Below are 12971 nucleotides of genomic sequence, written 5' to 3' on the forward strand. Positions count from 1 at the left end.
GGAACCCATCTGTGGATCGGTCCCATTGGCCGATGGGTCTGACCCGTTTGGCGACCCATCTGTGGATGCACGAGAAATGACAATGCAGACTCATCGGCCGATGGGTCTGCGCCATCTGCGGATGTGTTGTTCACCTTGAAGGAATGTGTATGCATCAATGGTGGATGAGTTAACCTAACCCTAACCCTAACCCTAACCCTAACCTAACCCTAACCCTAACCCTAACAACCCTAACCCTAACAACTAACCCTAACCCTAACCCTAACCCTAACAACCCTAACCCTAACAACCCTAACCCTAACCCTAACCCTAACAACCCTAACCCTAACCCTAACCCTAACCCTAACCCTAACCCTAATCATCAGCACCTGCCACTCTCTACCCTGCCACCATTCCCCTCCGCCATTATCAGAAGAACACCTAATGTTTTGTATGAATGTTGAGTATGTTATGTAAAGCTTTACTAAAACTGCCATGTATCTGTTAATTACAAAATGTATTGACAAAATGTATAAATAGATGGGTAGAAATAGATAATAAAACATTTAAAAATCATCTCTGTTAAATTCCTACCACATGTAATTCCAATGACTGTGTACCTGATTGAAGAGCACCATTCTGTCAACACATTCCTTCAAGGTGAACAACACATCCGCAGATGGCGCAGACCCATCGGCCGATGGGTCTGCATTGTCATTTCTCGTGCATCCACAGATGGGTCGCCAAACGGGTCAGACCCATCGGCCGATGGGACCGATCCACAGATGGGTTCCAACAATAACACCATTTTTGAATATGCTCAACGAGGTGAACCACCACTTGGTGAACACTATTCAAGCTGCTTTTGTAAGCCATGGCATTACAGTAGGCAGAGCTGCCTTTCTGTTTTCATGTACCCATTTTTTCATTGACTAACATTTTTGTGCGCTTATAGTCACTCTCCTCCTCTCTCTCCCCCCCTACCCCCTCGCTTCCTCGCTTCACCCTCCTTCCCTTATCTCTATCCTCCCTGCTCCTCCCTCTACTCTCTCCACCACCCCTCCTCACCCCTCTCCTCTCCTCCTCATTCCCCCTCCAGCCTCCCTTCTTCTCTCCTCCCTAATTTCTCTCTCTCACCTCCACCCTCCCTCCTCTCTCTCCCCCTCCTACTCCACTCCCTTTCCCTTCCCCTCCCTTCCCTTCTTTCATTGTTTCCCTCCCTTCCTTCCCCTTCTCCTCCCCTTTCCCACCTCTCCTCCCCCTTTTCCCCCAACCCCTCACCCTTTCCCTCCTTCCCTACCCTCACCCCTTCCCCTCCTCAATTTCCCTCCCTCTCCTCCCACCCCAGCCTCCCCCTTTCCCTACCCCTTAACCCTTCCCCTTTCCTCCCCCCCCTTTACTTCCAACCTCCCCTCCCCCTCCCCCTTCCCTCTCTGTCCTCACCCTCCCCTTCCCTTCCCCTCCTCCTCCCTGCTCTTCCCTTCCCCCCCCCTCCTCCCTTCCCTCCCCTCATCCATATTCCCATCAGGAAGCGACTCATTGTTACCCGGCAATGCCAGGTTCTTTTGCTAGTATGTATATATATATTTATATATATATATATATATATATATATAAATATATATATATATTTATATATATATATATATATATATTGTTGCGGAAACGGAGTACGGCTCTCCCCCTTAGCAAGAGGTGGTTAGCCCCTTGTCTTGTTAAGCTGACCGTCTCCGCTCCTGAAGCTACCCCGCTCCCTCGTGGGGTGGGATTGCCTGAAGCGATTGGTCAAGGGATTCCCGTACGCCTCCGGCAATCCCTCCACAAGGCACAAGGCAGGTGGGCAACTTCGCTCGAGACCACGGGCAAGATGGTATTTTGCCGAGCGGTTTTTAGCAGCCCGCGGCTCGAGCCATTAGCAAATACTAAACCTGATCCTAAACGTTGGCCGAATCGTGCCACAGGTATTCAATGGGGGGTAATCACAAAGACGATCGGATGTGGAAGAAGAAGACGAAGGTAGGAAGAACAGGAATTTATTACTAATTATGTACAAGTCAAAGAAACCAAGGGAGAAGGAAAGAAAACGAAAGTAATTTACAGAAGAGGAAGACAGTGCAATTCTAGCTTATTTTTACAGTCTTACTTATACCCCAGACAACACAGACAAACAGACGACAGTCAGACTTACACGAATGGGGGAATGAAGGCAGGAACGAATGGCTGGAAGGGGAGGAAGGTTCAGCTGGACGCTGGCTGGAGCTTGATCCCGCACGGGATGTCGGGCTGGAAGTCGACGGCCACCGATGCCCCCGCAATCTGGTTCCCGCATAACAGCGGGTCGAAACTGCGCGTCAAAGCTGCGCGCGCGCCGGGGCTGGTTGTAAACAGCGTCTCCTCTCTTCAAACCTTCAATCTTCTGATAAACTCAACTCAACTGAGGTCAACCCAACTCAACTCATCTTCTCCTCAACCGAACTGCTCGGTGCGTCCTCCTCACTCAACTCCTCCAGCAGTCCCTCCCAACCTCCTTTTATGAGGCATGTGGCGATCAAGCCGCCGGCCTTTTGGACACGCCCATTGGTGAGCTCACCTCGGCCTTGATTGGTCGCGAGGGCTCACCGATCCCGCCCCTTGATGAGGCGTTGGCAAAGCCACGCCTTGTTCCTGGCGCTTGGCTGACTCCTCCCACCTTCTGCTCCGAGATGACCTCGTGTTCAATGGAGTTTGCAGTTGGCAATTGAAAGGGGCTTTAGTGCAATTGAAAGGGGATTCTACCTTAGTTCATTTGGTGCAATGCAATGTCAATTAATGGGAAACAGAGCCTTAAACTAACATAGAATAAGAAATAACTATAGAGAGGTTCTATGGTTCTCTACGTGCTTGTACATGGACTAGCTAAGGGGACGACCTTTGACCTTTACACAAATGGAGGTATTTACAAGAATCATTACAATTTACAGAGGGTGATATTTACAACAATTACAACGTGCAGGATTCTCAAATCCGCAACAATATATATATATATATATATGTGTATATATATATATATATATATATATATATATATATATATATATATATATATATACACATACATACATATACACCTGTCGTGTTTTATACTGTATCACTGATTATACAATGTCTGTGAATGTCATTTTGTCATTTTCTCTCTTTTCCAATGTGTGTGGTGCTGTGTTGCCCTCAGAGGTTGAGCAATACCTGGAGGAGGCATGGAATGTCTATTCCGGTTACCAAACAATGGTTTATCTCACTCTGGAGGTTTACTCTCTGATCCTGTTGTTATCAGTTCCAAACATTTCCTTTTTGTAGTTTGTGTAGTGAGTGCATCACTCTTGTTTTGATTTGCCAAGTCATATCCCTAACCTCATGAGGAAAGTCCAGCCAACAACAGATGCTGTGCTAGTATATCCTTGCAGAATACCAAGTTCTAGTATATTCCAGGGGATAAGCTGCTGCAGGGATTCAGTGCTGCTATCCGTAAGAAAGTTGAATCCCGAAAGAAAAATATTGTGCCATTGTGCATCATTATGGGAGAGTGGAAGGATTTTCTACTGCCAAGATGTCACTTGTAAGAAATAAATGGGATCTTCCAGGAAAGAGACTTAATCAGAAAGATGGCAAAAGCTATTCAGCTTGTCTTTTCTTTAACTTCAAAATTTTATGGAAGTTTCCAGATCCCATGGTAACGACGCCAAGATTAGAATCCCCAAAAAGTTAAAGAAAAACAAGCTTAACTCTGAGATATTCAAGCTAAGATGTTGCACGAGATGTCTGGCATCCAATAACTTCTGCAAACACAAATACATTAATTTGATTGTGCAGGGCTTTATTCTTTATTTGGGAATACATTTGAAGTTTAGACTTGAATTCCGAACAAACCCAAAGATGGAACAACCATGGAGTTTTTCAGCAATTTTGAGAGTTATGTGTATTCTTATGATTACACTGCATAGGGTAAATAGTACATCTGCTGTAAAATGTTGATTTAGTATATCTAACATTACTTAGCTGAATAAACCAACATTAAAATTAACACATGGCTTCAGTTTTGTGTCATCACTCTCCATTGCTTACTTTCATGTATGTTGTGTTTGTAATAAGCATTTTGACATTGCATTGCAAACAAACTTCATAATTTATCATATGTTTCTGTTCGATGAGTTGTCTGCCCTGTTACTTTAAAAATATAGTACAATAATAATAATAATAATAATGCATTTATTTTATATAGCGCTTTTCAGGAAGCCCAAAGACGCTTTGACAGAGTGCAAAACATAATGCATAGCAAAACATAAAAACAATTGCAAAAAAAGAAGAATCAATAGGGAAATATTCAAAGCACAAAGGAGGGAGAAGGAGAGGAGATAGTCAGGGGTTAGATGCTGTGGGTTAAATGTTGAATGCAGTGTTGAACAGGTGGGTCTTGAGTGATGTTTTGAATGTGGTGAGTGAGGAGGAGTCTCTGATGGTGTGAGGTAGCGAGTTCCAGAGGGTGGGAGCAGCGATGGAGAAGGCCCTGTCCCCCCAGGATCTAAATTTGGTCCGGATGGGGGGGGGTGTCAGGAGGTTGGTACCAGCAGAGCGGAGGTTGCGGGTGGGAGTGTGTCTGGAGAGGAGGTCAGCCAGGTAGGATGGGGCCAGGTTATGGAGGGCTTTGTAGGTCAAGAGGAGGATTTTGTACTGGATTCTCTGGGAGATGGGGAGCCAGTGAAGCTTGTAAAGGACGGGGGTGATGTGGTCACGGGTCCGGGAATGGGTGAGTAGACGGGCAGCGGAGTTCTGAATGTATTGGAGTTTATTGGTGATTGTTGAGGGTGAACCATAAAGGAGGCTATTGCAGTAGTCCAGACGGGAAGTGATGAAGGCGTGGATGAGGGTTTCTGCAATTTTTGCAATTTCTACAATGTGCATTCTCTCCACACAGATTGGGACAAATGGTGTTATATCTCCGTCTCCTTTACCTCCGGAAAGTCATTACATTAACGACGGGTTCCCTACGGACTTTCCGCTGGTCTCGCCTTTCCTCGCTGATCTGACTACTGAGGGACCACCAAAAACTAGACAAGGAAGGGTTTTCTTTCGTGAAGACCTGGGACCAGGAGCTAAGGAGCTAACTGCAGCCCATGTGGCTTCAGGCTTCCCGAATGCAGCCTTCACACCTCGCTCAGTGATTGTGGTTACCTGGGAGCATATGAGAGCATCTGCTCCTGGCAGGCATTTGCCCACTATGCGTGGAAAGGTGAACTTGCCTTTTTGAATCGTCAAAGATAAATGGCTACCACGATCAATCAGCAATGACTCTGATGTACTTTCACTTTTTTATCATTACAGGTGAACACTTTCCAAGCAGTGCTTGCCTCCAATGGCACCGACTCTTTTGCCATCTTCTTGTATCCCAGCACAAGCCTGCAGTTTCTGGGCTCACGATCCAAAGGCCGATGGGCTGCGCCAGGCCTTGTATTGCCAGCACGTGCAGGTTTCTGCAGCGGAATCCACCATGGTAACCGGGGACTTTCATATGCACTCACCACAAGCTTGGCTTCTGTACGACGACTTACTGAGTAAGTCCACTGCATTTTCCTATCTCGTTATATGATTCATCAACAACTTCTTGCCAAACACACACACACACACACACACACACACACACACACACACACACACACACACACACACACACACACACACACACACACACACACACACACACACACACTTGTGTTAAACCAAACAGCAGATAAGGCAAATCCTGATAACCTGAACAACCCTATCTACTAAGTCAGTAGGAGTCTTAAACTGAACTTGATAAGACACACATCATTGGGCTGAATATCATTCATGAATTCAACTTATTAGTGTTTACCTTGCCTTGCCTTCAACTTAATATACTGTATAGCAATATTACATTAATGAACATGATGAAGCTATCTCCGAGGGCCTTTCACTCACTCACCGCAGAGAGGTAGGTGGTCTTTCTGTCTTCTACCGACTCCTCTCCGGCCTTGCTCCCCCAGCTCTCTCTGTGCTTTGTCCCCCAAATATTCCTACAGGTCGCACAAGATCTGCCAGCAACCCTCTGATGGTTAAACTGCCGAAATCTCGGCTCTCTGCTCACCTTCACTCCTTCATTCCTCTTTTCTCCCGCCTCTGGAACAAACTCCCACACTCCCTTCAATCCCACTCCTCCCTCCAGGTCTTTAAAACAGCTGTTCACCACCATCTCTTATCTTTCCCCATCCAAAACCTTGATCTTTTCTACCCCCACTCATTCACCCCAGATCCACCTTGTTTGAAATTCCAACTTCTTTCCTGGAAGTCCTGGCAGTGTCCATATGTTTTATACCTCTCCCACCCCCCTTCCCATGCCTCCCCCCCCAAAGCCCTCTCCCTCCCACAGATCTCTCGATGTCCCTGCTCTCAGATGTTGTGTTTGTGTTCCTCCCCCTCTCGCCCCATCTTGTCTACCGCTCCCCATGTTATATGTTTTATGTGTCGGTTTGTCTTTCTGTGTGATTAAAGTTAGCTCTTTCATGAGCCTCGATCTTGTATACAAAAAAAAAAAATGAACAGGATTAAATAATTAAATTGATATATGTGGGAAAATTACTTTTGATATATGTGTTGGTGCTCCTGTGGTTGGCAGCGAGTGCCCCAAAAGCATTGACGGAAAGAGAGTGGCAATCATGTGTGGGACAATATTGCTTGGTCAGTCAGGGTCACCCAGATAGCTCAGATGGTAGAGCTCTGGTACGGCTTTCCAGAGGACCTGGTTCGATTCCTGGTCTGACCATGTAATTTTCCCACATATATCAATGTAATACTGTAAAGCATTTGGTTAAATTTGGCTTCATAACGTTCATATTTCCTTTGGCTGTATATATAGTGATAGCAATAATGTCATTTTCTGTTGCTCTGGATAATTAGACTCTGTATGCGTAGTTTGCTTTAGCTCCACTCAACAACTAATTTTACCAACCATCTCCCTCTGTGCCTAATGCAGTATGGCTTTCCTCATTCAGCATAATCACTTGACTGTTCTCATTTTGGCTAGCCTTGTGGTTTACTGCATTTGTGGTAGAGTTTTGTGGAATGAATGCAGGGAATGGCATCGTTGCAGTACAGTAGTACACCATATAATAGGGTATAGCATTTTGCCATGCCAGTTGCATATTCACTCAATTTGTATAATGGCATCTGCCACAATTGATTTCATATTTTCAATGTTGTTGGAGAGGATTCCTGATGTTTTAGTTATTCCGAAGGCCATAATCCATGGAAATGTTTTTGGGAGTAATTCAGCAGTTGTGATGTAATTATTTTCCGATGTTCCTAGCAGTTGGCTGGCTTTGAACATATAGCACAATGGCATCGTTTTGTATTCCTCATCAATGAGGACAAACACAAAATGATCCAACATAGGAATATTTGTTTTCTCTATGCCATGTATATACAGTATATATATACAGACTTGGCATTTAATATGGAATATATATTTTTTCTTGACTTGGGTTTACTTTCTGAACTCAGTATATCAATCTGGTGAATTTATTTTACCCTTCGGTGATGTCTTTGTTGAAAGAACCATGTCACTGATTGTCTTTCGCAGCAAGAAGACAATAACAGGATTATATCACAGTTGGCATGACAAAATGTAAGGACAGGTACATTTGACGATTGGCTTCACAATCGGGTATATAAGGGTTGTTGCGTTCTGTATTAGTGGAAAACAACTGCTGCACATCTACAAAAGTTATTGCCGCTTCCTTTGGAGATGGTCCGTCAACTTGACAATGCTGTTTGTCACGGAGTGGTGGCTTTACGAAATTCTGGCATGAAACAGCGTGCTATTGCTCAGCAGTATGGCATCACTCAAGGTCAGGTGTCAAAGATCCTGAAACGAAATGCTCAGAGGGGTGTCCCTACTCCAATACCGAGGCCAGGACGTCCACGCAGAACCACAAAGAGAGATGATCGCCAGCTGCACCGGTTAGTCTGCAATGGCCGTACCAAGTCAGCTAATCGGCTTCGGGCTAAGTGGCAGCAACTGACAAATGTGCCTGTATCCAGAAGGCAAGTCACCCAATGACTGGCTCAAGCAGGCTATCGTGCCAGGCATCCCCTGAGAAAGCGACGCCTGACCAGACAACACAGCCAGCGCCGATTGCAGTGGGCCAGAGAGCACCGTCAATGGCAGCCAGGACACTTGAATCACGTGACCTTCAGTGACGAGTCTAGATTTCTGGTCTATCGTCAAGATGGCCGCGTCAGAGTGTGCAGACAAGTGCATGAAGCCCACAACGAAGATTGTATAGTGCCAAGAGTCCAAGCTGGAGGTGATCGGGTGACCGTTTGGGCTGCTTTTCATGCAGGGGGCAAAACTGACCTGGTTGTTCTTAATGGAAACCTGAACCAGTTCAAGTACAGGGTCATTCTGGAAGAAACATTGCTTCCATTTGCTCGTGCAGCCTTTCGAGGAAACTTTGTCTTCCAAGATGACAATGCATGGCCTCATCGTGCCTACATGATCCAACACTTTCTTGCTGACCGTGGTGTCGAGCATATGGAGTGGCCTGCCATGTACCCAGATATGAATCCGATAGAGAACTTGTGGGCAGAATTAACACGTCAAATCGACAACTTGGACCAGCACCCGACCTCTGTGCGTGAATTGCAGCAGACTATTGTCACTGCATGGCAAGCGATTCCTGTCCAAACCTTGGCAAATCTCATGAACAGCATGCCTCGACGTGTACGTACTCTCCTGCATGCTCGGGGGGGTTACACGAAGTACTGAACTGTAATTTTACTGTCTGTAATCCCAGTCATAATTTAGCTTTTGTTTTTGTTGAAATTTTTTTTGGCTAATGTGCAAAATAAAAGATAGATACTTCTGGAAAACGTACAGAAGTTTAACACAGTACTGTCCGTGAATTGAGTTCGATATCAGTTTACATCACTTTCAAGGATCAATTTATTTGCTTCGAAATGTCAAATGTGGTTTTTGTTTCTTTTAAAGGTCACATTAACAAAATCATTAACATTAACAAAATTTCAACAAAATTCCAATGAACTTTTGGTTCCAAGTCATCTTGAAAAGTAAGTTCACTCCCAGGCGGCCAGCTCGAGGAAGAGTCCTGGTTGTTCCAATCTTCTTCCATTTAAGAATTGTGGAGGCCACTGTGCTCTTGGGAACCTTCAATGCAGCAGAATTTTTTTGTAGGCTTCCCCAGATCTGTGCCTCGACACAATCCTGTCTCTGAGCTCTGCAGGCAGTTCCTTCGACCTCATTGCTTCGTTTTTGCTCTGATATGCATTGTCAGCTGTGAGACTGTATATAGACAGGTGTGTGCCTTTCCAAATCATGTCCAATCAATTAAATTTATCACAGGTGGACTCCAATCAAGGTATAGAAACTTCTCAAAGATGATCAAGAGAAATGGGAGGCACCTGAGCTAAATTTCAATTGTCATAGCAAAGGGTATGAATACTTATGTCAATGTGATATTTCTGTTTTTTCTTTTTAATAAATTTGGAAAACTTTCTAAAATACTGTTTTCTCTTTGACATTATGGGGTATTGAGTGCAGATTGATGAGGGAAAAAATGAATTTAAACAAGGTGTAGGTTTCATTCGTGTGTTTGTCAAATTTCAACTCGTTATTTTATCGTCTATGCGTTAGTGTTTGTTTATAGTTAGTTTTGGTTTGAATTTCCTGTAACTCGTAATTAATTAATCGTGTTCTGCTCCGCGTGTGCGGCCTTGTACCCCCGTCGGTGTTTGTTAACTTAAGTCCCCTACTTCTTGTTTTGCTTGGTTCTTAGATTTTTCCCTTCTACCCCGAACATAATACTCTTTGTCTAACGTTTTAAATCCCCACCCCCCCCCCCAAAAAACCCCAAAAACATTTATTTTCCTTTCTCCACGTGTGCTGTTGTCTCATCCTGTACTTCTGTCCAGGTGTGCTGTTCACACCGCCCCCATTATCTCCTTGCCATCCACCTTTTGCCCTGTTCACGTGACTCGTGATTGTCCCTCTCGGCCCTCCCCCCGTTGGTTTTTTGTGCATATAAGATTGTTCACGGTTCTGTTTAAATATTATTTAAATATGTTTAAACTTTCCCCTTCAGTGTTTTCTTCAGTGGTATATTACAACACGCTATTTTTCTTCCTATTTAAAATGCTTTTTTCAATTTCCTCTCCAACTCATTCCACTTCAAAAAAAAAAAATTCAATCTCTTATACGTCTCCCTCACTACATGTTCTAAATTCACATTAATTCCACCCCTCCTCCATCATTCTTAATCGGATTGTTAACTTGAAAATCACAATAAACCCAATTTGTTATCAATGTTCGTCTTTCATTAATCATCCACTTTCTAAACTCCCATCTTGCCCCTCCCCTCCAAATCCCCCCCCTTGCCCCTACACTCCTAAACTCCCCCCTTTCCCCTCCACTCCTAAACTCCCCCCTTGCCCCTCCATTCCTAAACTCCCCCCTTGCCCTTCCCCTCCTAAACTCACCCCTTGCACCTCCCTTCCAAATCCCCCCCCTTGCCACTCCACTCCTAAACTCCCCCCTTGCCCCTCCACTCCTAAACTCCCCCCTTGCCCCTCCCCTCCTAAACTCCCCCCCCCAACCCCTCCCATTCAAATCTCCCCACATACCATTCCTCTCCAATTCTCCCTTCTCCCCCCTCCTCCTCAAAGCTGCCGCCTCCCCACTTCGTCTCCCTTCTATCTCATACCTCCACCTCCCCCAACCTTCTACTTTCCTGTGCCCCCCCTCAAACAACCCCTCACTGTGCCTCATCCCTCCACCATCAAACCTTTCATCCTCCTCATCCTTCCCTTTCTTGTAACTCTTCTGTAATCTCTGACACACTATCAACTGCTCTCCCTACCTCCCCGTCTCATCCTTCATCTTACCCTACCCCTCCCCTCCCCTGTCCTGTACCGGATGCTCCCCTCTCTCTTCATTAACGGTATGGACCTCAAACATCCGGAGCCTTCGCTCAAACCTGACTGATCTCTCCATACAGGTTGCTTCTGACAATCCAGACTTGATCTGCTTAACAGAAACATATCCTCCTTCAAGATGTCTCTGATTCCTTAATATCTCTTCCTGGTTACTCCCTCCTCTGGTATGATAGACCTGAGCCTCGTCCTGGTGGTGGGGTGGCTATTTTTATCAAAAACTCTCTTCCTCACTCTCCTGGCACTGCCGTCATTTCCACCTCACCCCCAGGAGTACCCCTGGCTACGGCTTCCTCTCCGCTCCCACCTTTTGTTCATATGTGTTCTTTACCGTCCTCCAAACAGTGATGACTCCATTTACATTTCACTGTCTGACAACATGGACCAACTTCTATTCACTCATCCCAACTCTCTCTTCCTCATATGTGGTGACTTCAACTGTCATCATGCCAGCTGGTTGAGTGTGGGTTCCTCTCTCACCAGTCATGGCACCTCAGCAAAGGACTTCTGTGACTCACTGGGATTGACACAATCTGTCAATTTCCCAACCCGGATCTCAGCCAATGGAGTATCTTCTCTTCTAGACTTGGTTATGACAAACTACCCTGCTAATGTCTGCTGCTCTTCTTCTGCTCCAATCGGTTCTTCTGATCATGTGCTTGTTAAAGTGGACATCTCTCTGGACATTCTCAGAGAGCCTCCTCAGCGTCGACGAGTCTGGCATTTCACTCAGGCCGACTGGGACGGTCTTCAAGCAGCCATCAATCATCTGGATTGGTCTCCCATCTCCACTGCCTCTGACATCAATTCTTCCTGGGAATTCTTCCAAGGCAAACTGCTCTCTCTCATGCACAGATTTATCCCATCTCATCTTCAGTTGTCTTACCCTTCCTCCCATCCATGGTACACTGAATCTTGTGGTGAGGCAGTTGCCCTGAAACAACTTGCCTTTGCCTCTTGGAAGGCTAATCCAACTGAAGGCAATCTCAGTTCCTTCCACCAAGCTCAGAACAAGTGTGTGTCTACCCTCAGGAGTGCCAGGAAGCGCACTATCTCTCCACACTCAAGAATAAACTCTCAAACCTGTCTCCTTTCTCCAAATCCTGGTGGCGTCTGGTCAAATCCGTTTCTGGTGTTTGTTCCCCCTCCATCCCCTCCCTTACCTCAAATGGCTACACAGTTGACACCGCACGTGACAAAGCCGAATGCCTCAACTCTGTGTTTGCCCAAAAATCTTGTGTCCCAAACCCATCTCTCTCTGTTCCCACCTTACCCAGTCGAACCCAACTGCTCCTGGACTCTGTGTCCTTCTCTCCTGACAAGGTGGAGGAGTTTTTGTCAAACCTCGACTCTGATTCTGCAACTGGACCAGACGGCATCAGCCCACGGGTCCTAAAATCCTGCTCTGCCGCTCTATCTCACCCTCTCTCTGTTCTTTTAATAATAATAATAATACATTTATTTTATATAGCGCTTTTCAAGAAGCCCAAAGACGCTTTGACGGAGTACAAAAAAACAAGTGCAAAAAGACAAAAATCAACAGGTAAATAATCAAAGCAAAAGGAAGGAGAAGGAGAAGAGCTAATCAGGGGTTAAATGCTGTGGGTTAAATGTTGAATGCACTGTTGAACAGGTGGGTCTTGAGTGATGTTTTGAATGTGGTGAGTGAGGAGGAGTCTCTGATGGCGTGAGGTAGTGAGTTCCAGAGGGTGGGAGCAGCGATGGAGAAGGCCCTGTCCCCACAGGATCTGAATTTGGTCCGCTTGGGGGGGGGGGGGGGGGGCGGTCAGGAGGTTGGTACCAGCAGAGCGGAGGTTGTTGGTGGGAGTGTGTCTGGAGAGGAGGTCAGTCAGGTAGGATGGGGCCAGGTTATTGAGGGCTTTGTAGGTCAAGAGGGGGATTTTGTACTGGATTCTCTGGGGGATGGGAAGCCAGTGACGCTTGTAAAGGACGGGGGTGATGTGGTCACGGGTCCGGGAATGGGTGAGTAGATG

The 12971-nt window shown here is 45.7% G+C and overlaps 1 protein-coding gene across 2 annotated transcripts in view; it reads left to right on the forward strand.

Moving 5' to 3' along the window:
- LOC137435391 (nidogen-2) overlaps positions 1-12971 on the forward strand; it is a 259920-nt gene that overhangs the window by 44263 nt on the left and 202686 nt on the right. For both annotated transcript variants that reach the window (XM_068129147.2, XM_068129155.2), the window contains exons 2-3: positions 4928-5242; positions 5335-5564. In XM_068129147.2, the coding sequence (XP_067985248.2) occupies positions 4928-5242; positions 5335-5564 (545 nt within the window). The remainder of the gene's footprint in view (positions 1-4927; positions 5243-5334; positions 5565-12971) is intronic.

This window comes from Myxine glutinosa, chromosome 1 (genome assembly GCF_964187855.1).
Source record: "Myxine glutinosa chromosome 1, kmMyxGlut1.1, whole genome shotgun sequence".
Classification (NCBI taxonomy): Eukaryota; Metazoa; Chordata; class Myxini; order Myxiniformes; family Myxinidae; genus Myxine; species Myxine glutinosa.